At 54.2% G+C, this 24,988-nt stretch overlaps 14 protein-coding genes across 14 annotated transcripts; 3 read left to right on the top strand and 11 right to left on the bottom strand.

The window, feature by feature from the left end:
• Position 1: 1 nt before the first annotated feature.
• BAUCODRAFT_501692 (uncharacterized protein) lies at positions 2–1,275 on the bottom strand. Its single transcript, XM_007678944.1, has one exon. The coding sequence runs from the start codon at positions 1,011–1,013 to the stop codon at positions 279–281; it is 735 nt and encodes a 244-aa protein (XP_007677134.1). The 5' UTR covers positions 1,014–1,275; the 3' UTR covers positions 2–278.
• Positions 1,276–1,537: 262 nt separating this feature from the next.
• BAUCODRAFT_71356 (uncharacterized protein) lies at positions 1,538–2,914 on the bottom strand (the record flags this gene model as incomplete). The annotated part of the gene is made up of 2 exons (XM_007678781.1): positions 1,538–1,767; positions 1,915–2,914. The coding sequence occupies 2 exons, from the start codon at positions 2,912–2,914 to the stop codon at positions 1,538–1,540; spliced, it is 1,230 nt and encodes a 409-aa protein (XP_007676971.1).
• Positions 2,915–3,222: 308 nt separating this feature from the next.
• BAUCODRAFT_71155 (uncharacterized protein) lies at positions 3,223–5,070 on the bottom strand (the record flags this gene model as incomplete). The annotated part of the gene is made up of 2 exons (XM_007678763.1): positions 3,223–3,644; positions 3,771–5,070. 2 exons carry the CDS (start codon positions 5,068–5,070, stop codon positions 3,223–3,225), a joined length of 1,722 nt encoding a protein of 573 aa, XP_007676953.1.
• Positions 5,071–7,140: 2,070 nt separating this feature from the next.
• BAUCODRAFT_148615 (uncharacterized protein) lies at positions 7,141–7,848 on the bottom strand (the record flags this gene model as incomplete). The annotated part of the gene is made up of 3 exons (XM_007678943.1): positions 7,141–7,243; positions 7,302–7,700; positions 7,778–7,848. 3 exons carry the CDS (start codon positions 7,846–7,848, stop codon positions 7,141–7,143), a joined length of 573 nt encoding a protein of 190 aa, XP_007677133.1.
• A 222-nt stretch (positions 7,849–8,070) lies between these two features.
• Positions 8,071–10,074, bottom strand: BAUCODRAFT_501946 (uncharacterized protein). The gene has a single exon (XM_007678942.1). The coding sequence runs from the start codon at positions 9,810–9,812 to the stop codon at positions 8,394–8,396; it is 1,419 nt and encodes a 472-aa protein (XP_007677132.1). The 5' UTR covers positions 9,813–10,074; the 3' UTR covers positions 8,071–8,393.
• Positions 10,075–10,337: 263 nt separating this feature from the next.
• Positions 10,338–10,996, bottom strand: BAUCODRAFT_71423 (uncharacterized protein; the record flags this gene model as incomplete). The annotated part of the gene is made up of 2 exons (XM_007678784.1): positions 10,338–10,501; positions 10,561–10,996. 2 exons carry the CDS (start codon positions 10,994–10,996, stop codon positions 10,338–10,340), a joined length of 600 nt encoding a protein of 199 aa, XP_007676974.1.
• Positions 10,997–11,271: 275 nt separating this feature from the next.
• BAUCODRAFT_70964 (uncharacterized protein) lies at positions 11,272–12,360 on the top strand (the record flags this gene model as incomplete). The annotated part of the gene is made up of 5 exons (XM_007678745.1): positions 11,272–11,357; positions 11,644–11,700; positions 11,757–11,856; positions 11,912–12,254; positions 12,308–12,360. The coding sequence occupies 5 exons, from the start codon at positions 11,272–11,274 to the stop codon at positions 12,358–12,360; spliced, it is 639 nt and encodes a 212-aa protein (XP_007676935.1).
• On the bottom strand, positions 12,310–14,269 carry BAUCODRAFT_34503 (uncharacterized protein). The gene has a single exon (XM_007678602.1). The coding sequence runs from the start codon at positions 14,199–14,201 to the stop codon at positions 12,600–12,602; it is 1,602 nt and encodes a 533-aa protein (XP_007676792.1). The 5' UTR covers positions 14,202–14,269; the 3' UTR covers positions 12,310–12,599.
• A 177-nt stretch (positions 14,270–14,446) lies between these two features.
• Positions 14,447–16,830, bottom strand: BAUCODRAFT_109268 (uncharacterized protein). Its single transcript, XM_007678941.1, has 6 exons — positions 16,471–16,830; positions 16,291–16,421; positions 15,968–16,234; positions 15,488–15,920; positions 14,855–15,435; positions 14,447–14,804 (listed from the first exon to the last, which is right to left on the bottom strand). The coding sequence occupies exons 1-6, from the start codon at positions 16,784–16,786 to the stop codon at positions 14,637–14,639; spliced, it is 1,896 nt and encodes a 631-aa protein (XP_007677131.1). The 5' UTR covers positions 16,787–16,830; the 3' UTR covers positions 14,447–14,636.
• Positions 16,831–16,914: 84 nt separating this feature from the next.
• On the bottom strand, positions 16,915–17,725 carry BAUCODRAFT_501330 (uncharacterized protein). The gene has a single exon (XM_007678940.1). It carries the CDS (start codon positions 17,571–17,573, stop codon positions 17,106–17,108), a length of 468 nt encoding a protein of 155 aa, XP_007677130.1. The 5' UTR covers positions 17,574–17,725; the 3' UTR covers positions 16,915–17,105.
• On the bottom strand, positions 17,726–18,566 carry BAUCODRAFT_501409 (uncharacterized protein). The gene has a single exon (XM_007678939.1). It carries the CDS (start codon positions 18,129–18,131, stop codon positions 17,877–17,879), a length of 255 nt encoding a protein of 84 aa, XP_007677129.1. The 5' UTR covers positions 18,132–18,566; the 3' UTR covers positions 17,726–17,876.
• Positions 18,567–19,533: 967 nt separating this feature from the next.
• Positions 19,534–21,682, top strand: BAUCODRAFT_71084 (uncharacterized protein; the record flags this gene model as incomplete). Its single annotated transcript, XM_007678756.1, has 7 exons — positions 19,534–19,650; positions 19,724–19,873; positions 19,938–19,992; positions 20,082–20,155; positions 20,210–20,455; positions 20,517–20,946; positions 21,000–21,682. The coding sequence occupies 7 exons, from the start codon at positions 19,534–19,536 to the stop codon at positions 21,680–21,682; spliced, it is 1,755 nt and encodes a 584-aa protein (XP_007676946.1).
• Positions 21,683–22,088: 406 nt separating this feature from the next.
• BAUCODRAFT_71132 (uncharacterized protein) lies at positions 22,089–23,296 on the top strand (the record flags this gene model as incomplete). The annotated part of the gene is made up of 3 exons (XM_007678760.1): positions 22,089–22,222; positions 22,298–22,743; positions 22,794–23,296. 3 exons carry the CDS (start codon positions 22,089–22,091, stop codon positions 23,294–23,296), a joined length of 1,083 nt encoding a protein of 360 aa, XP_007676950.1.
• A 63-nt stretch (positions 23,297–23,359) lies between these two features.
• Positions 23,360–24,341, bottom strand: BAUCODRAFT_123025 (uncharacterized protein; the record flags this gene model as incomplete). The annotated part of the gene is made up of 2 exons (XM_007678938.1): positions 23,360–24,258; positions 24,311–24,341. The coding sequence occupies 2 exons, from the start codon at positions 24,339–24,341 to the stop codon at positions 23,360–23,362; spliced, it is 930 nt and encodes a 309-aa protein (XP_007677128.1).
• Positions 24,342–24,988: the final 647 nt, after the last annotated feature.

Raw genomic sequence — 24,988 nt, 5'->3', positions numbered from 1 at the left:
GCCGTGCGACGGAGGTGCAGCGGGCAATGCTTGTGCTGCAGGTGTATCGAATACTGTCTAATGCGTCGCTGGTGACGTTTACACGTAGGCTGTGTTCAATGGCTCGAAACTTCCCCATACCAACCATGATAGGAAGAGGATACCGTACCTTTGACGTGATATGTACAACTATCCAATGACCGGTGATTACTCGACATCTGGACCCAAAGAGTCATCGCTTATGTGCAACCCGCACAAGTACAACCCGGTCCATGGAGCCAAAACTCTGCATAAGATAGTTAAACCCCGACATAATCATCCACCATTGCGCGTATGAGTGAGACTGCCACAGCTCGGCCACGTTCCAAGGCTGCTTCATCCGACTCTGGGGGCACATGGAGAAACAAAACGGGCCGGTCGGTGGCCTTGCCCCTCTGAAGCCTCCCGCAGCGCCTGCCGTACCAGGCCAACGAATTGAAGTAGGTATAATCGCAGAGATAGTGTCCAGCATCGTCACTGGGCCGACAATCCGCATCGTGGATGGGTGACGTGTCGGGTGCCAGCGATACCATTGACTGCCACTTCTGGACAACTCTCTCGAAGTTCAGCGAAGTCTCCAGCATTGGCGGACAATCTCCGAAGCAACGCTCAACCTCGTCGTTTGGCGGTATCGCACCGTCCAGATCTTTGTGCTTCGAATAGTCGTCTCGGTGGCCGTATCGTTCAGCCGCGTAGTACTTTCGGCCAGAGGCCATTCCGATGTGCAGCACAAGATCGACCGCTTCGCTGTGCGCATCCAGCAGCATCGGAACAAGCTTATGTGCTTCCCGGTACGCTACCCGGATCGGCGAGCCATGTGTGATCACTTGGACCGCCTCGCAATCAGCTGCACTTCTTGGCAATAGCTGTGGCAGTGACTTCGCGATCTCGAACGAAGGGTTTACAGGGTACCGATCTTGGAAAGGACCAAAACCTGTAACCAAGACTGTGATCAGACGTCCAGATTCATCGACTTTGCGCGTAGTTGGCGCCATCCGACAACGCTACAGATTGCGCGGATTGATGCATCAACCGTCGGACAAAAAGTTTCCAACAGCCAGTAGCTCGTCCACTTGTGGAAGACAGGCCTTTTCAACCACAAGCTGTCTGGTTTCCTAACCTCCTCTTCTTCCTTTAGACTAATGGATCTCAAAAGCCGCGGTTCCTTTGCCACTGCCTTTCGCAATTTGCTCAAGAGACTCTCGTAGAAGGAGAACGTGGCTGCGACGTTGGTCTTTATGAAAGTGACACAGTGGCGAAGTGCAGATCTCTACAGCGTCTATTGCCCCACTTGACTGCCCCGTCCTACCTGGGTGTATGCCGAGAATCTGTTATTTCTCGAAAACGCGCCAGTCGAGATGATCCCGAACTGAATGGGATCGAATTGGGAACGGGCCGCTGAATGCCGATGTGGACCCCCGTCGGTTATAACACGGGCTGAGAGGCACAATGAAAACACAATGCAGCCGTTTAACAACAGTTTCGACCATGTAGCGGAGACAGGCCGGACACGTTTGCTTCAACCTGCATTGACTTCCGCAGCCTTACGCAGCCGGTTCATGACGGCGGCAGCCGTCAATTCCTCACCATCATCAACACCCTCCACAAGAATCGCGTCCACATCGTTCCGGTCAAGTTCTCGAAGCGCTGCGAAGACGCCTCGCGCGATGTTGCCCATATCAGGCCCTAACGTGATCACGAACAGCTGCACAAGCGAGCCGTCCAGCGTAAGCGAAACCGTGGATATCGCTTTCTGTGGCTGCAAATTTGATCGCAGTGTTTCAATCACACCAGCCACTCCTGAATAAGAGGTTGCCTTCGAGTTCTGGTGCATCCTGCCTTGCATTGTGGTCTCTACGTGACTGCGCAGCCGGATGAGCTGGCCCTTAGCGACACTGTCGCTCTCGATGTTCCATCTCCGAGTGCAGATGATGCCTAGCTTGCCGTTTGGTCCAATGTACTGCTGCAATGTCTTGGCATATGTTGGTTCGCTCCCAGCCTCAAAGAGCACAACAGGTGCCTTTGGTGAGTAGTGGCGGTATTTCATGCCGGGTGCTTTGGGCTGGGTGCCACTTTCTGCAGCATTCTTATAGCCGATTTCAACCTCCTCCCAACCAGGGCAGCTACGAAGCTCGTCAATACTCACACCGCCAGGCCGGAGAACCAAAGGCGGATTGGAAAGCCCATCGACGACTGTACTCTCCACACCTACGCTACACGGTCCACCATCGATGATGGATTCGATACGACCGCTGAGATCGAAAGCTACGTGTTCAGCAGCTGTAGGTGAAGGCTTCGTGGACGCGTTCGCCGACGGAGCCGCGACAGGAACGCCTGCCAACTTGATGAGTGCCAATGCCAGCACATTGCCGGGTATGCGTGCTCCAAAGGTGCTCAAGCCTGCAGTGACCTCAGGAGCGAAGGGCGAGTGTGCAGGATTTGGCAAGATAATAGTCAAGGGACCAGGCCAGAAGCGGTGTATTAGCGGTTTATAGATCTCCGGTATTGGATCGCTGTCGTCCGTGTGCACCGAACCTCCGTCTGAGTGATGCGCATTCTGTGCAGCCGTAGAAGGCCTGAGAGTGTCTCTTAATTGCTGTAAAGAAGCAAAGTGCACGATCAACGGGTTGTCAGCAGGTCGCTGTTTAGCCTTATATATTCCCAGTACTGCGTTGCTTCGTGTGGCGTCCGCACCAAGTCCGTAGACAGTCTCGGTAGGAAATGCAACAGGCACGTCGGACAACCTGAGCCGCTCGCCCGCTAAAAGAAGGTTACTCGCATCTTGGGAGTTACCATCCAGTTGTAACGTGAAGTCGTCCAGAATATCATGGGGCCTTGGTTCAATCTTCAGATGACCGATTTTGCGCGGGTCTACGGGCAGTATCGTGGTCTGCATTGCGGCTGATGCATCGATCGTGCCCTTTACGTAGCAGCGCTGCTGTGCTGGAATACTGCATCTCGACCAGTTGAGTCTAGAGGAAGATTGTTCTGGGAACACAATTAGCAGCCCCTTAAGCTTCAATGCAAGCATCAAACAGGGAAATTTACGCAGAGATTTCGGAGCGCAGGAAAGAGGTAAGCGCGAATCCAAGGCTAGAACCGCGCCATCACGTGATCCACTCTTGGAGTGGAACTGAGCGTGTCACGCATTGTCTGCAGGCACTTGCCAAAGACTTCTTCTGTATGTACAGCCACGAAGGCAGGCTACTTTTCCTGTGCCTGTCCCGGTCTTATAGGCTTTATCCGAACATAGTCCTTCGTTCCGATATGCTCTAGGCCAGTTCCCTCTCGTCCTTCCTTAAGACTACGTGCAGCATCCCACGCCGATCTCAAGCAGTCGTTGACCCCTACACCTGACATCCAGCTACCTGCTACCCGTAATCGTCCCTTGTACTCACGCAACAAGTTACTGTGTGCTGTCTTTAGCTTCTTTTCATGTCCAACCGTATACTGAGAGATGCAGTCCTTCTGCATGTTGACCTGCCATGCTTCCGGCTGTTCAGTGATCCCCAGGTGTCGCTGTACAACTGACTGTGCCAGTGCCAGACCCTCTTTCTCGTCTGGGAATGATGGCCAACCGTTCCACCAATGACCGCCAAGCATAACGGTCAGTTTAGTGCCACGTTCTGAGACTTCGTCTTGGAGATTGGGTCTGTTCGGCATATTGTACCACGCAAAATCATTGACGTTGATGAGCTGTCCTTGCTCTCGTGCTTGCCTTAGCTGGTCAGCGTCCGATATTTGCCAGTTACTGAGATCCAGGTCAGTTGGCGACGGCGCATAGCCGGTGTCAAACACAACGCCCAGCGCACGTTCTGGATTGTTCTCAAATGGCGTAGCTTGAGGTATAACATAGCCAAACCCCGGCGGGTTGAGACCTGGGGTGCGGTAGTAGAGGTTCACTGTCATGACGGTGACCGATGGAATGGCGGGAATTAGAGGTGGCGGGTCTGACCTCCCTGGATCGAATGCCTGCGCTGCAACACGGTTCAGATGGTAAGGTGAGAGGGCGGATATCGCATGTGTAAAGGTAAGCGGCTGTTCTGATTCCTGAGGCTGAATAGATATTCCTGTCTGACCTTCTGTTGACCGTACATACGACACCGGGGTGGAGGTCTTGAACTCTATATTGCCTTTCTCCAGCAAATGTCGCGCGAGCCGGTCCACAAGCATACCAAGCCCGTCCTTGAACGTGAAGACAGATGTGCCTTTAAGTGTTGCTTTCAACAGCGGGTCCCAGTCGTAGTTCTTCATCTCTTGCAAGTAACCCGCTTCTCGCTTCGTGACTTCCAAGCCATCTGCCCTGGTTCGGATCAATCCACTGAAGATGCCGCCGGACTCCGCCTCATCCCGCCAAAGGCCTGGGAATAGGCTCTTTGCAGAAAGCTGATAGACATCACCAGCGTATATGCCATGTATAACTGCGCTCAGGATCCGGTCGACTGTGTTCTTGCTGAACCTCCGTGAGAAGAAGTCACCAACGCTCTCGTCTTCGACCTTCTCGTCACGAGCGTCCCGCCAAAACTCGCCGGCGATACCCCACGTTGTGCCTGCAAACACTGGCTCAGTCATCAGGCTCCAGAGGTTGTCCGCTATGCCGAAAGAGGGATGTGGCATCCGAACGAGGTGGTCAGGATAGTAGACGTAGCGGTTGCGTGCGCCCGGAGACGTGTTCTGTGCGAATATCGCATCCTTGGCCAGGTCGAGCTCTTGCAGCAGCCTCGAAGACAGCACCCCGTTGGCACTGGGCCGAAGAGTCCTCGGTCCGGCCTCGAAGAGGACAGTGCCATCTTTCACGGGAACACGCTTAGAAGACAACCATCCTCCAATACGGTCTGAGGCCTCGAATATAGTGATGCTGGCCTTTGGTAACTCTTTAGAAAGGTAGTATGCACATGCAAGGCCGGTAATGCCTCCGCCGAGAATGGCTACATTATGTGTTGGTTTGTCGTCAGAGCTATATGCTCTGATATCGGTGAACCGAAGTTGAGTGAATGTTCTCAAGTGGCCTGATATCGTCGATTTGATCAGCCCATGTCCACCACGAAGCATCGCTGCATGACCAGCAGCTTCGCTCGAAGTACGAACCGCGTCCTTTAGGGATATAGAAGCATCATCACTGTGGACTGTCCAATTCCGATCAAGCCTAGCCCAGCTTTACTCTGAGCTAACCATATCAAGCAATTGCATTCTGAGTGTTTGCATGAACGCAGCATCAAACGACAGATGGACATAAAGGCTTTCGGAACGACATAGCAGCTTGTTAGCCATGCTAGTCAAAACGTTACTCACAAGCCGCCATTACAAGGTCTCTAACGTAAGAGTAAAGGTTGGATAGAAAAACGTTCTCGTGCACTACATCCGCTAGGATTGAAAGTACTATATACGACTTTATCTCGCTGTCCAATCGAGCTCAGGCCGCCAGTCCTCGTTGGGTGCTTGGTATACTCCCGTAACTTTTGGGGCTTCCTGACGACTCCATGGCCATTAGGGTTTTCAGTCCATCGCCGGTGCACCCGACGTAAATGCAGCTGACTGGGGCTCCGACACCGGGTTGCCTGCAAGCTCCGCTTTGTCCGTTGGCTTCTATGGCGGAGGACCATGACAACGATCAGAGCCACTAATACTGCGAGTAAAGGTATGCCAAGTCCAAGACCGAGCCCCGAGCCGAGTGGAAGGTTGTTCGTTGACGCCGCCGCTGCGGTGGTACTTGCGGCGGCGCCAGTACTCGCAGCAGTGGCAACGGTGGCGACAGTGGCTGTACTACACGCGCGGACTGTTGCGGTCGCGCTGCTCATCGAAGATGCCGCAGTAGTGATGTTGAAGTTGTGAGAGATGATCTGCGTCTTGCTTCCCAGGGTCATGTCGGAGATCCAAGGCCAGAAGACAGGACCTTGCACAAGCGACGTTTTACTGCCCGATAGTGATGTTTTTCAGTAAGGCAACAGATCACAGTGCGGGATGCGTACCCTAGAGCTGTACGGCCCACTCAATATATTGTGTCCGGATATGGTCAGTCACCTACCCGGACCAGTCTCTAATGCTGGTTAGGGCATCATCTCAATCTCAGGAACGGAAGTGCAAGTCACGGAAGACCACGTCCACCTCCCATGGCTATAAAGGGTTGAACTGACCTTGCCACAAAGCGATATTGTATGGTTCGAAAGCGGTATTGTACATTAGATTGGTCACAGAGCCGAACTCATACACAGGGTTGCTCGGCCAGTTGGCGCTGTTGTTGGGTAGTGTCTGACCAGGGACTCGAGGGTCTCATGGTGGTGGTGCATTGACCCAGTAGTTCGATTGACAGTAGGCCGAACAGAAGAGAGCAGCGGCTAGCAATGTGTGTATGCCGATATCAGACATGAGCGTGGTAGGACAAAGCGCAGCGGGGACAGTCTGGGGAGAGGGGCAGAGTTATACAATACCGTTCTCGTGCGACCTTGAGTTGCCCTAACCGTCTCAACCAGGGCTGAAGCTTGGCGCTGCAAATGAGGCATCCAACGGATTCAGGCTATATGTCAGGCTGGCCAACGAGCCAAGCCAGACACTTAGGAATGCAGAAAGGTCGCTAACACGCGCGGAGTGCATGGCGCTCTTCGAACACCATGGTTCACCAGGTAAGTTCAACTTCGTCCTGGGGCGCAGCGCATGCATATGCCTGGCCCGCAACCGTGCCGCCCGCATTTGGGGGCCAACTCGGAGGTTCAGTGCTATTCGTGTGCGGTCACGCTGACTTCAACTATCTTGATGTCGCCGGTGTTGCTCGACCAGACGCATAGAACGAGCACGAGACTCGAAAATGTGCTAGATGCTCGAACTTTCCAGCCGCGTCCTGCGAAAGTGTCTCCGTAGGCGGAGCGTGCTTGTTGAACGGTAATTCTGAGGTGATCACGCTCTAGATCGTTCCTCAGGACATGGATTATCACCAGTAGACAAAATGGCAGGGGTTCGGCATCGGTTCATCTTCAGCATACTGGAGCGCGCCCAAGCACCGGAGTGGGTCGGATCGTGGAGCTCTGCGTTAGCCATGGGCCGTCTGGCTGGCAGCTAAACTTACTACACCTTCAAACGAAGTACTTCGGACGGCGGTGGTAACAATCAGAGGGTTTGCGACTTCGATCAAACCGCGGCACCATTTGATTGTGCCGCCCGCTCTCTCTCCGCTTTGCGTTTCACAAACTGCCGTAAAAAGCCTACCTGCAGCGGAATAGGTTGGCCCATCCTACACACACAGATTCATGAGCATCTCCAAGACCGGAGGGACAGATCGAAGTGCTTACCATGTCGCCAACTGGGTGTGATCTCTCACATCGTCACCAGTGTTCGGATGCACAAGTGCACTCAGTGGCCCTCGGTTGATTACGAGCCAAGGAATGAAGGCACCAAACTGCTGCGGCGTGTGAACGTTCACTTCAAACATAGCCACCGGGTGCGGGCCAACTGGTCGGTCCCATACGCGGTAGATGCGCAACTCGGGAAACTCTCGCCTGATACGCTCGTGCAGCTCGGTCGCAAAGTGAACTTCGTCCTCGTTGGTCTGCACGTAGTAGATATGGATGTCGAAGCCGCCTCGCGTGCCGTTAGAGATTGGATCCGTGAAGGCGTTGTAGGCTTGTGATGGCGTTGTAGGGGCCGGGTTGATGAAAGCTTTTGCATTCGGGCCTTCCGTGCACTTCTCGCTGAAGGAAACGAACTCAGTGCCTACATCGTACAATGCTGAGGCACCGTGGCATCACGTGTTACGTTCCCTACTTACATCGATAGTGGCTCCAGACCTCGGTATCCTTCAAGCGGCGAAGGAAACGTGTACAAAGAGGGGTCAGCCATGGTGTTGCAAGTGCCTGCACTTTCTTCTACACGTCTGAAAGACTGTGGCGCGGAGTTTCTGGCAACCTTTGTGGTTTCGTGAAGCCCTCGTGCAGCGGAGTGTAAGGTAGTGTCGTACTTGGAGTGCTTCGGAGTCGCGTTAAATCTGGCGGCCACTTCCGCCGTGTCAAAGCTTGCCGCTCCGTGACCCTGAGTTCTTCCATCTTCTCAATATGCCTATATGGTGCTCGCTGTACTGTGGTTGTGGAAGCGCAGTTTTCGGACGAATAACAAGAGACACTCTTCAGGGGTGAAAGTCCAAGGCTTTGGGCCGACAACAGCTTTCCCCTGTATTACATCTAGGATTTACAATACCATCAATGTCCCGAGAACCTACATCTGACATTCTGCTCCCTGCATTCCATATCTATACCATGGGCTTCGAAGGTGTCTAACAATCCATCAAATGAGTATCAACCCCTGCGCTCCAAATTTCGTTGTGACACGACGTGGACGGTGAGGGGTGGAGTCTGTGTACTGAGGGGCGGAGTCTGTGTAACAGCATTCTAAGCGGCGTTCGTCTGTTTGAGTACACGCCTCTCTGCCTGCATCAACTCGATGACTCGCTCGCCGTCCGCCTTAGTCAGCCTCACGGAACTCTCAAGCCCGTCAACGACGAAAACATGCTCGGTCACTCTGTCACGCAACGCCTTCACCGGCGCCGCAGCCGGTACCAACGCTGCTGCCTCGAAATCTTTGAAACTCCAACGAGGCACACCATCCACTTCCACCAACCGCCACTCATCGCCCCAACACCCAACCCACTCCTGCCACCCATGCTCCACCGGCGTACCCTCAACCGCTGGGTAAGGCACGAAATCATCCTCCATAAAATGGCCCGGCAGAGAGACAACTCTCGGCCACCCCTTCACATACAATAGAGCACTCAGTATAGGCTTTATAACATCAAGGCCATAGCTGCTGCTCGTCATGACCGCGAAAGCGTATCCGGCAGGTATCTGCAAGACGCTATCATCCTTCGCATTGACGAGTCCGCCATGAGAGCCGAACGCATAGCACATATACCCGGGCTCGTTACTCCCAGTATGGCCAAACCCGCTCCCATCTGACGCCCACCCGAGTGCCAGTGCGCGCTCGGTATTGGCGGAGGTGACTTTGGTCAGCATTTCTTTCGCCGTAGACTGCTTGAGAAACCCGTTTGGCGCGTGCAGTGACATCTGCACCGCCTCAACTGCTCTAAGCAAATCCGACGGCGTCGTCCACAGTCCCGCGGCCGCCAGCTCCCGGAAAATATGGTAAGGTGCATTAGCTTCTACGTAAGCGGTGTAGTGTGCCATGGCGTGGTTTTTCTCTCCGGGCGGCAGGACGGTATCGCTATAGCGACTTCGCGTCATTTCCAGCGGTCCAAGAACGACGTTCTGCATCAGGTCGGCGAACGGAAGCTTCATGACTTGTTCGAGGAACAATTGGAGGACAACGAAGCCTCCGCCGGAGTAGCTGTACTGTGCACCCGGGTATGTGAGGAAGTGTACTCTAGGCGTGTTGGATGGTGCTCGGCCAGCTAAGATATCCTCCGCAGAGGGTACGTCGCCCGCATAGCCAGGAAAGCCGTGCTGTGACAACCCGGATGTATGCGAGACGAGCATGCGGACGGTAACGTGCTGCATCAAAGGTGCTGTTTTGGCATCTATGATACAGTCAATGGTACTTTGTGGGAGATGCTGGACGACAAGTGTGTCGTATGAGAAGTGACCATCGTCGATGAGCTTTGCGACTGCGACAGCCGTGATAGCTTTGGAGATACTGCATGCTTGGTATATGGTATCTGTGTCTTCTTTGCCATTGGTGATGTTTAGTGCTGCGATCTTGCCATCTTGCAAAATCGCGAGAGATGCTGAAGGTACACCATCTGCATTGATCTTTTTGGTGGTAGCGATCTTGTGTATAGCCCGAAGGACGTCCATTACGACTTCGCTTATGCAGAAAACAGAGAAAGGAAAGCTTAGAGATAAGGGAGACGAGAAATATGGAAACCTTCGCTTACTACCTAGCCCTATCAGTGCACGTATATTGCGATGTGGAGCCTGTCTTGCAATGGGCTCTGCACAAGGCGAAGAGTTGGCAAGCTTCCAGGCAGAAGCTTAGCCCTCTTTCTGAACTCCGAATGCCGAGAACATGACGACCTTGGGCAGGCATGTCAGTATGACGGGTTCGTAGAGAGGTATGATCGTCCTTCGTAAGGATATGGCTGATATTTCTGAATCGTTGGCTAGTCTTTCAACATCCTCAATGCCGCCGGGAAACGATGGCAGGAGGCGACATTCTCAAGGAATCATATGCAGGGTATACATAGTCTTCCATCCAACTAACCCGCCATGCCAGATAGGCCCGTTCCTACGCAAACGCCATCACACGCCTCCCATTTGTCGCTAAAGACTCACGAATGAATGACACAGACTGCGACTAACGAAGCACAGCTTGACCACCATCTATGCTGTAGCCACAGACGGGGAGTCAGCGGGCAACTCAACCTCAATACGAGGCATCGTCGCACCAGTGCCACCGAGATCGGTAGCCTTGGCCTTGGGGTTCTTCTTGTAGTAGTTTGCGATGGCGGACTTGATGCCGTCCTCGGCGAGCATGGAGCAATGCACTAGCACACGATTAGCAATCACCATAACCACCGCAGGACATCAATCTCGTGCCACTCACGCTTGACAGGGGGCAGACAAAGCTCCTTCGCAATCTCCGTGTTCCTGATCCTGCCCGCTTGCTCGAGCGTCATGCCCTTCACCAGTTCTGTCAGGTACGAGCTACTGGCGATCGCCGAACCGCAGCCAAATGTCTTGAATTTGACATCCGTGATGGTGTCGTTGTTCGGGTCGACCTTGATCTGGATCTTCATGACGTCGCCACAAGCCGGTGCTCCTACCAGGCCGGTACCGACGTCCTTCTCGTTCTTGCCCATGCTGCCGACATTGCGCGGGTTGTTGTAGTGGTCAAGCACCTTCTCGTGGTAGCTTCGTCGCACTGGTCGTGATGCAGCGATAGGCGTGATGGTGCGGACGAATGAGCTTGTGGATGGACGAGCGGACTGAATGGCCCTGCTGGCTTGCACCGGCGCGGTGGCGAGAACCCTCTTGAACATATTGCTTGTCGTCTTAGCGCTCCAACTGCTTGAGTATTCTAGTACGTTGTCGTGATGGTCAAGGTATGGAAGTTTGTGCGTTGATAACACGCAAACGGGAACATTGAAGGCAAAGGACAAGCATATGACGCTAAGGGTCTGCGTAAATGCGGGCTCGGGACATCCCTTCACGCACGTGACTTGCTTTCGCGCGCTCACATTTCCTTTGCACCTCATCATTGCAGGTCTGCCGTTCACTTGTTGATTAATCACACACTTGACAGCGGACCATAACAATGTCTCGCGGTGGCGGCACAACTCTCTACGTGACAGGCTTTGGGCCTGGCACACGCGCACGCGACCTTGCCTACGAATTCGAGCGGTATGTCAGCTAGCGAGCGAGCGATCGATCGACCGGCGGATATGCGACCCTCCTCCCCTCCCTCACCACCCTTTCGACACCGCACGCGCTTCTCGTCATGAGCGTGCTATGGCCCCACCGAACGAACGAACGAGCGGTCGAACGGGCGAGCGGCGTCCACCTCATCCACAACCACCACCACCACCACCCATCCCACCCTTCCTCCCATTCCGTCGAGCGAACCGTCCACGCCTCGAAGCGGCCTCGGCCACGCGCTGTTCGAACGTAATATTGACAATGACTCAAGGTATGGGCGTCTCGTCCGCTGCGACATCCCTGCTCCGCGTACTGCCACAAGCAGACTGTAAGTCATTCTTCACCCGATGCTTATGCACTCCCGTATAGCTGACCTTAATGAAGCTTTGCATTTGTCGAGTATGAAAGCCGTCGCGATTCTGATGATGCCTATCACGAGATGCATAACATGCGACTGAACCGTGACGAGACTCTCAAGATCGAGGTAACCTTAACCGTGCAGACTATTACAGCTGTGCAAAATTATTGACGTATCACAGTGGGCACGTACGCCACCATCAGCCAGCTGGCGTTTCGATCAAGGAGCCTCACGTCCACGTGAAGCGCGCCGTGAGCGCTCGCCACGTCCACGTTCCCGTAGTCCGCCGCGCCGTCGCCACGATGACGAAGACGACCGCCGCAACGACCGCGATCGTGACTATGATCGCCCGCCCAGACGCGATAGGGACCGCGATGAGGACCGTGATCGCGATCGCGACCGTGACATGAAGGATCGTGACCGTGATCGCGATGATGAGGATCGTGACCACGACCGCGATGGCGGAAGGGATCGTGAGAGGGAGTATGAGCGCGAGAACGGCGCGAATGGAGATGATCGTAAGGGTGAGTGCGAGCTTAGCGTCAATCTTCGTCACGTCGCTGATAATCATGAATAGTGGACCGCGAGGAAGTGCCAGCAGCTCACGATGACCTCGACACGGCTGAGTAGAACCCAGTCGCTACGGGCGCGAACAGCATGGCCATTGATTGTGGCTGGTAGATGCCTCTCAGCTAACGCGAAACGCGAGTAAGCTGTTAAAGGAGAGCACGGAAGTGGGCGTACGCCTTGAAAATGCCAACAGCGCAGTCTGGGCGCATTGCGCGATTGCGACTGCCATAGCAGCCTTTCTTCCTGGGGCGCGACCAGCAATATTGCTGTGGCAGACGGCTCATGGCACAATATGCGAGTTATTCTACATCATGCGGCCTTTTGACCGGCGTGCCAGGTACATGTCCACTCGCCACAGTACCATTTCCCAAATGCTTGCTGAGAAGGCCATCTGTATCGGTCGTCAAACTCAAGCTATCTCGCATCAACGCAAGCGTCTTATTGGGTTCGCCCTGCTGCGTAGCTTCCTCGTACTGCGCCGTATCGTCATCCAACTCTGTTGCGCCGCGGAAGGGCGCAACCTCGATATCATCCTTGAGCATCTCGTGCGCCTCCTGCTTCGCATCTCTCGCCATCGCACTGTACTTGAAGTAATTATAAGCCGCTATCGAGGCGATGGTGACGCACAACCCGGACAGGTTGACGGGCGATAGCGCGTCTCCGAAAGCGAATGCTGCGGCGCTGATGGTTAAGACCTCCTTGAAGATCCCGCAGACACTTAGCGTGACCACTGAGGTGCGCTTGAGGAGGGCAAATTCCGCGGCGACCATCATGAAGGCTAAGAAGCCAGGGAATAGCAGTAGGATGGTGCTGTAGGACCAGCCTTTCTCTGCGCCCAGGGCTTGAAAGCCTGCAATAACTTTGAACGGACCCTCGATGGGTAGTGCGAGGATAAAAAGCGCCACGAACATGACCGGAGTCAGGAAGAATATACTGCTAAACGGATTGCCCGTCGCACTATTCCTCAGCAGCAATATCTGCGTTAAACTCCACCGAAACCCGGAGCAGCAGCTCGCGCTCATCACGAGCAAGAAACCTGCGATTGAGAAAGCTGCCTCGCCGGCAACCATCATGATGACGCCCGCCGTCATGACGGCAATGATAGCGCAAAGGCGCCAAGTGGGCGTTTCCAGTCGGAAAAGGAAGGCGAAGAGTAGCACGAAAGCAAGCACGGATGACTTGCACATGGTGTAGAAGCTGAGTGTGATGAAGCGGAGGGAGAAGTTTCCGAGGCCTATGTCCAGAGCGGTGGCGGTGCCGCATGGGGCGATGCGGGTAAGATAGAACGTTCGCGTCATGAGCGGCCGTTTCGTAGGTGGTGGTGCGCCGTCGCTTTCTGCGTCCTCCGTGAACGGCATGGCAGCAGGTCGTGGCCGGAACTGTGGGAAAATGTATAGAACAGATGAAGCGAGGCTGAACTGCACGAGCATGTGGATTGCGGTCGTGAAGAGCGGGAAGTGGAAGTCGAGGTTCTCTTTTGAGAACATCCATTTGTTGTAGACGGATATGGAGATGCTGAAGGTGTACCACAGCGCGATGAGGAAGCCGTTGATCATCATGTCGCGCATCAGTGCTGCGGTCGCCAGCCTCTGTTCGGCAGCATTTTGGTTGTCGCTACTTGGACCATCGAGCGTGTCGTGGCCCCTTCGTCGCCGCCGTTTGTGTTTCCGGTGCATGTGTGTGAGTCCTGTCACCTCGTCATCCTCCGGCCCCGCCGCGTCGTCGTTGAAGGACTCTAACTCGTCCATATCAACGTCCGATTCCACTCCTCCAGAAGGCGCTTCCCTGATGGTCTTAGCATACGGACCATTGCGCTGTCCTGTTTTTACTTCGTGCGTCCGTAGAATATGCGCTACTGATCCGCTCCGCCGGCGATGGGTTGGTGCATCGGCCTCTTCCATAACCCTCGCAGCGCTGCGAAGCTTGCGAGGTCGTATGCATGTGTCTGCGATTGGTAGATGAGGCGCAGTCTTAAAGGGGGTGCATGTGCTTGAAGGTTTAAAGATCGGCGCTATCGGCGCTCGGCTGAGCCACAGCGTCGGACCTAGCGCCGCAAACCTCTGAGTTACATGTACGGGTGCTATCGTTAAGACTCCCCAAAAATTACGACCTTCAATTTAGCACGCATGTGTGAAGAATGTCGATCATAGAGTATCGGCTTTTGTATGGACCGTCTGGACCGTCTGGACTCCGGACGCACAGCCACGCTCTCACACGTAGACGTCCACGTATCAGTGCTATGCAAACTGTCGTACATAGACGCTGTTCACTGGCACCGCGCAATATCAACGCAACCGACTCAGCCCCATAACCCCAAAGAAACGCCCTGCAGCAGCTCAGCTTCCCCGACAGCCCCCCGGCTTGCCTTCAGTGACATTAGCCAGCACAGTGTGATGACCCCATTTAGGGAACGCATCGGGAGCGGACGCCGCTTCGACTTCAGCGCTAACGACGGTGACCGTAAAACCATCAAGGTTTCCCACAGGCACGTGTACCCCGTCGAACTAACAGCCTGTCAGCATAGCCACAAGCAAGTCTCACAACCGGGACTTACCATAGCAACACGCCAGTGAAGATTATGCTTCAAGTAGGCCGTCACGGTCTGAACGTCCATGCACGACAGCCCACCCTGCTGGTAGTTCTTCAAGAGCGTTGAGGTTAGCGGAATGCTGCCCGTAACCTGCAGGCCTGAGCCTTTCCGCTGTGTACTGGCAGCGTCTGCACCAGAAAGAGTGGCGAAGACTGCATGCGTGCCCACCAGATTCTGTGACAAGGGCCAAGCGGCAGGCGAGTCACCAAAGTCACCCATGAAGATGTAGACGGCGTATGAGCCGTTGAGTGCACCTTTCGGGGAGATGATGTTCGCGAAGTACTCCAGCTGCTGACCGTTGTTGTTTGATTCCGAAGGATATTGATTGTGGGCCTTGATGCCATGAGAGTGTCCATGCTTGGCGGTACGTCTGGAAAGATCGCTGCTTCCGGTACTACCTCCATACAAGCGGTTTATGTTTGCTTTGACAGCAGACACGCTACCGTTGCCGAGGTCTAGGTATGTGTACCCGAACATGCTGATCCAGCGAACCGACTCTGAGGTCCAGAAACCGCCGCTTTGATCCGAATGGAATGGCTTCAGCGCTGAGGGTCGTTAGCTAAGAGGTGAGACGATATGACGGGTTAACCGACGCACGTGAAGTCTCATCCTGCACATTGCCCACGAGGAAATCGAATGTCTGCTCGACGGCTGCCAAAGGCTCAACGTAGCTGTCGCTGTAGATGGCTTGCCACATCGCGAAGACCCTATCAATCATAACATGATGCAACCAGAAGACCGGATCAAAGGCGGAATAGTCGAGGAAGGTCATATGACCAGAATAACCGACTGTGGAGTGGACAGCATCGTGGAGGGACTCTAGGCTGTCAGCGTTCGTGATGTTCTGATAGGCGAACCATGCCTCGTTGCTAAATTCCGTGAAGTTGTCGTAGTTCGTGAAGAGGTAGTACAGTCGATCTTGGAAGGATACTCGGTTGTTGTCGAGCATTGCAGCAACCAGATCGTCGTGACTGACGGCGTCTGAAGACCAGTCCGTGGGAAACCGCATGGTGACGTTCCAGGTAGCGAACTGGAATCACGTTAGTGGCAGCGACTGACAGTGGGATGCAGACTTACCGGGTTATAGTAGAAGTCGGTGGCGTTGACAGGGTGGAAGTTGTACGCATACAACGGATTGGATATCGTCATGGTTCCGTTCGGTGCGGTTACTATGACGGTCTCATTCGTGAGACTGTCGGGAAAGGTAGACTGCCCGTCCGATGGCATTACGGCCCAGTCCCAGTAAGGAGCTCTCCAGCTGAGCGCAGCGGAGGCGTATCGTTGCCGTACTGCGCCATCCGGAAACTGATTGACAGCTTCGACAATATGTTGGAAGAGCACTTGCTGCGGTACAGTGAGTATACTCCCGTCTTGAATGTCCGTGACAGCGAGCAGCGCACCTCATAAAGAGCCAGATAAGGGCGATGCCATGGCAGGAAGATGTTAGACACATGAGTGCAATGACCTGAATCGGTGATGCCTGGCCAAGGCTCGACTCCATCCCACACCGTATATGGGCGGCCATGTATGCCTATATATGCCCGTCAGACTGCGACACTGTTGCGATTCAGCATACCTACCGGCTATCTGGTAGTAGGAGAGCTTGTCCGCTTGATCTGTCGCTTGAAATCGAGCCAGACCGAGCAGGTAGACATTCCACAGGTCGGCATTCTGCTGAAGCTGTCGTATTTCCAGGCGCGGCTGCTGACCGTACTCTTGGATGCCGGTAACTACTTCGAACGAGCCCTGACTCTGACGGCTTCGCAACAGTTGCTCCGACGGCGCAGGGAGATCCTCAATGCGGTGATGCAGTAACTGTCTCGACACGGTGAGCGAAGGAAAAGCTAGGGCTGCGAATGCAAGGTGGGAGAGACGTGGAAACGAGGATGGCATCATGGTGCTCAGAATGGATGGTTCGACTCTTGGCAGTGATTGCTGGCTTCGTTCGCATAGGCCTCGATCACGCGGCGTACAGAGAACCGGTGTCAATCGCCACGGAAGGGTGCTTCTGAAGCAAGTTATGTAAGGGACGGTGTCGTTCTTTCCTCGAGCGAAGCTTGTCGCCAGCAGTATGTCATGCCACGTGCGGCTTGCTCGGCACTATTTCCGTTCGATCGATGGTGCGGCAACATATGCTGCATGTCAAGGTGGATGGCAGGTCGGGATGGAGGGACATTACGTTGAAGGAACAGCGGTTAACAGAGAATGTGGTACCCTACCTGCGATGCGTTTGTGCGTGTGCTTGCTGGAGGCTGGCACGGGAATGGCCACTTCCCAATGCCTCGAAAGCGGGCTCTAACCTGCAAGATGCCGACGTCTGGGAGTGCAATGTCTCCCGCTGTGTGCTTCCACAGGGATTTTGCGCGACAATTTGCACTCTGTGGATGTAGGAAGCGGGCAGTCGCTCCTGCCTTGGGCGAAAGTGACGGATGGGATTAGGTGCTGCCACGCGCCATAACTGCAAACGCGGTCTCCATGGCTGCACCATGCGCATGAGCATGCGCGCGCACTGAAACCCGGTCTGCACAGCATGGTCGCCGCAAAGGGTTTGCAGAGTAGGTGTGGAGATGGCAGAACGCTGTGGTGGAACGGGAAGCGACGTAACTGTGGGACATCGCGACCAATCATCAAGTAGCTTGGCAGTTCGAGCGAGCAGTGCAGGGCCAATCATGTGATCGTACATTTGGTGTAGATTCCCCCATTAAACGTGTGTCTCCGTCCCTAACAATCATCGACGCCACAGCCAGATGCGCTATGATCTCCACTCGACTTTGACGTGCCTCCCAGGCTTTTGACGTGCCTCTCAGGCTTCTACGGGAGCTTTTCTGTATCGACTACCGGTCTGACTGCTCCAGGAAAGGCCACGCATGCGAATGTCTTATACCCGGATCCAGCATGATGAGCATCACAGTTCTTGAACCGAAGCTCAGAGGCGCCGCAAAGGATTCAATGTCAAGATTCGGTGTCGGCACGGAAGACGCCATCATCACTGATGATCGCAACACACTGCCAAACTGTGTCTCACCTTAAGTAGCATTGGGAGCACATTGTGGAAGCAAGGGCAACCCACCAATATCCTCGATCCTCGTGCTAGTTCGCCAATCGGCGACTTGGGGAAATCGTTTCGCACACGGACATACATTTCCCGTACGCCATCAAGCACGTTATAGTGCGCTGCATGGCAAATGCGGGTGTACTCGCTCACCATAGGACGGAGTGTCTCGCCTACAATTGGAGCCATTTGCTCGTGGCATGCAAATCGAGACCTTGCTATCCTGCTTAGGATTGACGGAGTAGGTGGTTTCAAGGCGCTCGTAAGCTACTTGCTACTGCCCAGCCATTCGCGAGCTGAAGAAGAGCACTCTGTTCCAGTTGACGCGAATCCCTGCGCGTACAGTTCGTGGGCGTAGCGGCATTGCCTGCATTTACTCGGTAGTTCTTGGCTTGTCGGTCGTTCAACAGCTTGCCGAGTTCCAATACTCCCATATGTAATTCTTCACTGTAGCAGGCACAGTACTCTATCCCATCTGGTCACCCAATGGTCCCTACCAGATTCAAAACCGCCGGAAGAAAACAGAAGCGCGGTCAGGTTGGATGTCCATAGGTCACGACAAGCAGTTGCTTTCTCGTATCTGACCCTAGGGCGTATACGACCAGATGCTCTCATCGCTCAAGCAGCGGCCTTGGTACTACGCGTCGTGACCGATGAGGTGATCGTACGGAAAGGAGAGGAAGCACTCTATTGCTGAGGGTTTACGCGCTCACAGACGGGTAGTTTCACTCGCTGCCGGAAAGCTCTGACCAATATACCCGGCACCTCGGAGGATGTAATGCTTACGCCGGTGACCGTTCAGCAGAGCAACATATATCCATGGATGCATTGATGTGGAAACGTACAAGGTGTGAAATAGCGGTGGGTATGGGTATCCTATGTTGTTTCCGAATTTGCTGAAAGCAGCACATGCACAAACCACCAGAATTACCACAGTTCTGGATTTGATTGAGCGATCATTGTGCACACATGGTTTGCATCTCCGTCGTAGCCGATTTTGTGCGCTGAGGTGCAGAACGTCTGACCAACGTCAGTCATATCTCCCCACCTGCGCCCTACATGCTCATTGATCCGTTGGTCGTGTTGACTTACGCTCTACGCAGCCTAATCGATGCAGGCACGCGAGCAGCATGCCGCCACCTGATAAGCATATGCGGCCCCATCTTCGAACAAGCATTCACAGGCGAGCAGTGCGGCAAGCGCCGCAGGTCCGTTGTCAGTGTGGAGCTGACCATCGCCTTATGGAGCAAGGTTTTCCCAAGGTCTGGATCTTGCCGCGATAAAGGCCGTGCGTTCAGCCAATGGCATCACCTTCGCTGATCAGCGATAGCTAAGAAGAACGAAAACCGTCTCGATAACTCGAGTGCAGAGCACCTGCATCCCGTTCTATCGCGTGTTGCGCGACACGCTTATAAGGTAGGGGTACAATCTCCGCTACGTCAATGCTTGCGAAGTCTTGATAATTGAAGAGTGTTGCGCTCACACCTCTTACCATCTTCTCGTACTGTTGTGTCCTTGTCAGTCTAAAACCCGAGCAGTCTACAAAGGCTGCGGGCAAACCTGACTCAAGATGCCGAGCTTCAAGGTCGATATGGGACGGTATATCCCTTCAGCGGAGACCATCAAGCAACGATGTACTTCTATCAAAGCATGGGAACTGCCGAAGCAGGAAAGTGCGCTTGCGCCGGACTATGTCTGGACGAACAAGGTACGTTGGAAGACCGTAGGGCTTTGCCGGGCTGTCTAAGACCTCGCTGACGGTTACCGCCTGTGCTTCGTAGGATATGGACCCAGTCCCAGTAGAGGACCAAACATGGACGCTTTGGACGTGGATGGCTTACTGGGCAACCGACACGATCAACTTGGGCACTTGGGAGACCGCTAGCTCCATCATCGCAGTTGGCTTGACATGGCGCGAAGCCATTCCAATCGTAAGACAATCTATTGGTTCAGCCTCGACTTGCAGATTGGACTACGCTGACGACGTCGATGCAGATGGTTGTCGGAACATTTTGCGTTGCTATCCCCATGGTACTAAACGGTGCTATCGGTAAGCAAAGCAATGCGTCGGCCCTCTCGCTGCGTACCCCCTCGCGGTTGTCTGATACACAGCTAACGCTTCTACCCATCGATTGTCAGGTGCAGCACTTCATGTACCCTTCAGCGTTATCGTGCGCTCAGGTTTTGGCTACTACTTCGCCTACTTCTGTATTGTACGTAAGATGCGCACGCTTTTGCATCGCGGCAGCTGACGGCACGTCCACCAGGTGTCTCGATCCATCCTCGCAATGTTCTGGCTTGGCATACAAGGCGCGAACGGTGCGCAAGCCATTACGGTCATGATCACTGCGATCTGGCCATCATACGCAAACGTGCCCGACCATATCGGCAAGGCGACGCAAGGTATCTCAACGAACGGGATGATCAGTTATTTCATCTTCTGGATCATTCAGTTACCGCTGCTGCTTATTCCGCCGACGAAGCTTCGATGGCTGTTCATCATCAAGTTAGTGGTACGTCTGTCAACGCCGCGGTTGGGATTGGTGTCGAGGACTGTACTCACGACTGTCACAGGCTGCTCCAATCACCGCCGTTGCTACCCTGGGATGGTGCGTCCACAAAGCTGGGGGAAGCGGTGAGCTGTTCAATCTCCAGCCAGCAGTCTCTGGATCGACATATGCCTACTTATGGCTGTCGTGCATGTCGGCAGTTACTGGCTCGTGGGCCACACTTGCCTGCAATATTCCGGACTTCTCCCGATATGCGAAGAGCTCAAACGGCCAGTACATCCAACTTCCATTCCTGCCTATCATTTTCACCATTTGCGGCGTGCTCGGCATCATCACAACCTCAGCTTCAATCGTCATCTGGGGCGAGCCTTACTGGAACCCGCTCGACATAGTGGCTAAGTGGCTTGACTACGGCCATAGCGGAAGAGCTGCTGCCTTCTTCGCTGCAACCGCGTGGTATATTGCGCAGGTCGGCACCAATATTACAGCGAATAGTGCGTAAAATCTTTACATCGATTCTGCCTGTACGTGTGCTAACTGCTGACAGGTATTTCCGCCGCAAACGATTTAACTGTCCTCTTTCCGAAGTATGTCAACATCTTCCGTGGCTGCATCATCGCGGCCATCGTCGGTGGTTGGGTCATCGTTCCATGGAAGATCCTCAGCTCCGCCGAGACGTTCTTGGCTTTCATGGGTGGCTACTCTGTCTTCTTAGCCCCGATGGCGGGCATCATCGCTTCCGACTACTGGCTTATCAAGCGTCGCCGGATCGACGTACCAGGCCTATATGACCCATATGGCCGATATCGTTACTGGTACGGCATTAACTGGCAAGGCCTTGTTGCTTTCCTTTGCGCCGTGGGACCAAATCTACCGGGCTTGGCGTACAGTATCAACGCAAAGGGCACCCATATCAGTCAGGGAGCTAAAAACCTGTATAGCTTCGATTGGCTATATGGCTTCGTGTCGAGCATTGTCATATACACCGTGTTGCACCTCATCTTCCCGGCTAAGGAGAGCTTGGTGCCGAAGACGATTGATGGTGTCGAGCTTCTGGCACAAAGGAAGGCTGAGACTGGTGGACAATCACCTGCGGAGAAGGAGATTGCTGAGGACTATGAAAAGCACGCCGGTCAATTCTCGGAGCAAGGCATCAGGAGGCGGAGTGAGGGTTACGGCTATGCGAATGTTGATCCGCTCCATCATGCCCGTGATGTTTACGATAAGTAAACAAGCTAGGAGGATGTGCCGTCGTTGCCGCTCCCGCTGCCTGAGATCGGGGGAAGGCTTGATGAACGACCTAATGACTACGATGTCAGATAGAGATGTATAGAATTGTTACAACTACCAATGTCCATATGCCAGCCGACCATGTACGTACCTTGACCTCGGCGCGAGCAATCTCGCGAATTGCGTACATGCGCTGAAGCTTGGCTAGCGGGGTGCAGGAGCTCGTCTCATGCCACTGCTTCACAGCTCCAAGCAGTTACGGGAAACAGGAAGTTATGTATGCGGAGTCGGCATGAAGGAGGAGTTGTTGCGGGGTTGATCCATCGCTGTGGTTGATATGGCCGTTCAGTTCAGGCGACCACCATGATGGTCGACCTTACCTACACCGACCAATAACGAGGTCAACATGGGCAACATCCCAAAGGAACAATCTGCAGCGGTAAAGCAAGGTGAAGGTCACGATGCTACTGCTCCGGTGCAGAAAATCGCTGTACCTGAACCCGGACCAGGGCAGATCATGGTCAAGATCAACTGGACCGGGTGAGTGGACCATGCCGCACCTCATGCTTATTACATGCTCTTATACTTTACCTCGCATGCTGACGCCATGCGAAGATTGTGTGCGTCAGACAAGTCTTTGATACATGATGAATGGGCCGCCTTCGGGCTCGCCATGACCGAGGCTGCAAAAGGCATTGCGGGACACGAGGGCGCAGGTGAAGTCGTTGCCATCCATCCTGACGTGGCCGATCGCTGGAAAATCGGCGATCGCGCCGGTGTGAAATGGGTGGTGAGTGTGTGCAGAGCGTGCGAGTTCTGCCAGAATGGCACGGATGAGTTGCATTGCCCGAAGCAGCTCAACTCGGGCTTCACCATGCCCGGGACGTTCCAAGAGTACGTCTTGACGGACGGTCGGTATGCCACTCACCTCCCGGATGGTGTCAAAGACGAGGAAGCCGGCCCTATCATGTGCGGCGGTGTGACGGCGTACACGGCTTGCAAGCGATCAGCCGTACGCCCAGGCCAGTGGTGCGTTATGATTGGTGGTGGCGGAGGTCTTGGTGAGTTCACTAGTATTGCGAGGTGATGTCCCGTACTTACGCTGTCATAGGTCACTTTGGCGTCCAGTACGGCAAGGCGATGGGCATGCGTGTCATTGCCGTAGACGGTGGCGAGGAGAAGGGCCGCCTTTGCAAGGACCTTGGAGCGGAGGAGTACATCGACTTCACAACCACCAAGGATGTTGCTGCTGAAGTCATGCGAATCACGACATTCGGCGCTCATGGTGCGATCGTTTTCGCTGCGAGCAAGGGAGGTTATGATATGGCGCCGAACTTGATGCGTCCTGGCGGCACAGTTGTTAGCGTTGGCTTACCCAAGGATCCATCCGTGCTTGCGGGTGCTCCACCATTGATGCTGGCCCTCAAGCGGCTAAATATTGTGGGCAGTGTGACGGGAACGCTGAAAGACGTGGAGGAGGCGCTGGACTTCACGGCGCGCGGTCTTGTCCATCCGATTCTGACTAAAGGCACGCTTAGCGATGTTGACAAGTTCTGCAAGCTGATGGGTGAAGGCAAGCTGCCCGGCAGAGCGGTTCTGAAAGTGGCTGCATGAGAGTGAGTGTGGATATATTGCAAGCTGTCAAAGCCATGCCATGTTCCCAAATCCCTCAATGCTTCACATCTTCGATGTCTCTTGACGCCGGAAGTAGTAGCCTACCCTAGGGAAATGTGCACGGACTCCATCCTTGCCAACCTCGACCACCACCTCATCCGGACCAGTCCCGACGAGCTTTCCGACCTGCGGATGTGCGCCAGGTTCTGCGTCTTCGCTCTCTATAGAGATCGGCGTTCCCGCGGCCAGGTTAAGCGGGTCATCTGCCATGACACCTTTAGGGCCCATTTTTGGCTGTCCCGCACCTCGGATGGCCTCGATGGTCTTGTCACTGCTCAAAGCCTCCGGGGTCGCAGTCGGCAAACTTCCAATAGCCTTCCATAGCTTTGGGAAAGCGTCTTTGCCGAAACCGGCTTCCTTGGCGGCACCTAAGCTCATCAAGCCCCACCGAATAGACCACATGTAGTGCACTTCGGATAGGCTGACAGTCTTGCCATGTGTAAAAGGTCCGTCCATGCTCGGCAGGAAATTGTCCTCGACCTGCTTGCAGCGTGCTCGAAACGATGCCAGCGCGCTCGGACGCAGCTCCGTGATATCCTTGCGCGTAATCTTCGGAAAGATGCTGGCTCGGTCCTTGACGAATGCCTTGTCCTGGAGCGCTGCAGAGGGTATCATACCTAGCGCGGCGTGAAAGGTGGCGTTACCCCAGTCTTGGAAGGCTTTGTCTGCCGACGACGTAGGCACCGCTCCCGCTTTGGCCAGATGTTGCATGATGGTGTCGATGATGAGCGAGCTGTCACAGTAGACATCTTTGCCGATTGCCAGAAGTGGTATGCGTCGATACGTGATGCCTAACGCTTCCAGATCTGGGCGTGGCAGAACTGCAGGTTGATCACATCGTCTCACTGATACGCCGGCTGCTGCAAGGAGGAGTCTGATCTTCTGCGCGTAAGGTGAACGTTCTTATTGGCGATCAGCGGGTTAAATCTGGTAAGAGTTGGGGATGTAGCGAACCGTATTCGAACAATATGGGATGCTCGGACATGTTGAGTCGATCACGTCTCGTCGCCCAATGGGCTGATACGTGCTACGTTCGTTGCAACAGTGTGAAAACCGCCTAGGTAACGTTTAAAGACACTTGCAAAAGGGTTCGCGACGATACCACTGTCTCTTACCTAGCGACTCTAACACTAATAAGGTATGATGTAACGTAGCGAGCTTACAAACTTCAGCTTTCTCGGTCATAGCGGGGTTTTGCCTCGCTATTGAATGTGCTTTAAGTGATACACTTCGAGAGCCTTGGTGGTGGCATTGGCTTTCGAGACGTGTAGTCACAAGGAATATATGCGGCGGACGCTTCTCTCGCAGGGAGCATGGACTGCGTTCCACGATATGACCTACGTGTGAGCTATAGGGAAGTGGCGCCTTAAGTCTCGGCCATCTCCTGTTGTTGCCAGATCTAAGCTCTTGAGAAACGGGCTGGATGCTTCTTAGCAATGCGATAGCCTTTGAACGGCCTGTTCTCACTAATGGCGTAGTGCTGCCAGCGAGTGTGACGTGGAAGGGATCGAGAATCTTATCGCAGGGTGTGCCGTGGTCACTTGGCACGTGATCAGCTTAGCTCGATTGTAGCTCGTGTTCGAGTCATGAGGACAGTAGCCTGACTCGCGCCCACTTGAACTTCTACGCCTC

This window comes from Baudoinia panamericana (genome assembly GCF_000338955.1).
Source record: "Baudoinia panamericana UAMH 10762 unplaced genomic scaffold BAUCOscaffold_7, whole genome shotgun sequence".
NCBI classification, from domain to species: Eukaryota; Fungi; Ascomycota; class Dothideomycetes; order Mycosphaerellales; family Teratosphaeriaceae; genus Baudoinia; species Baudoinia panamericana.
The sequence above is the reverse complement of the archived record's forward strand: the minus strand, read 5'-3'. Positions and strand labels throughout refer to the sequence as shown.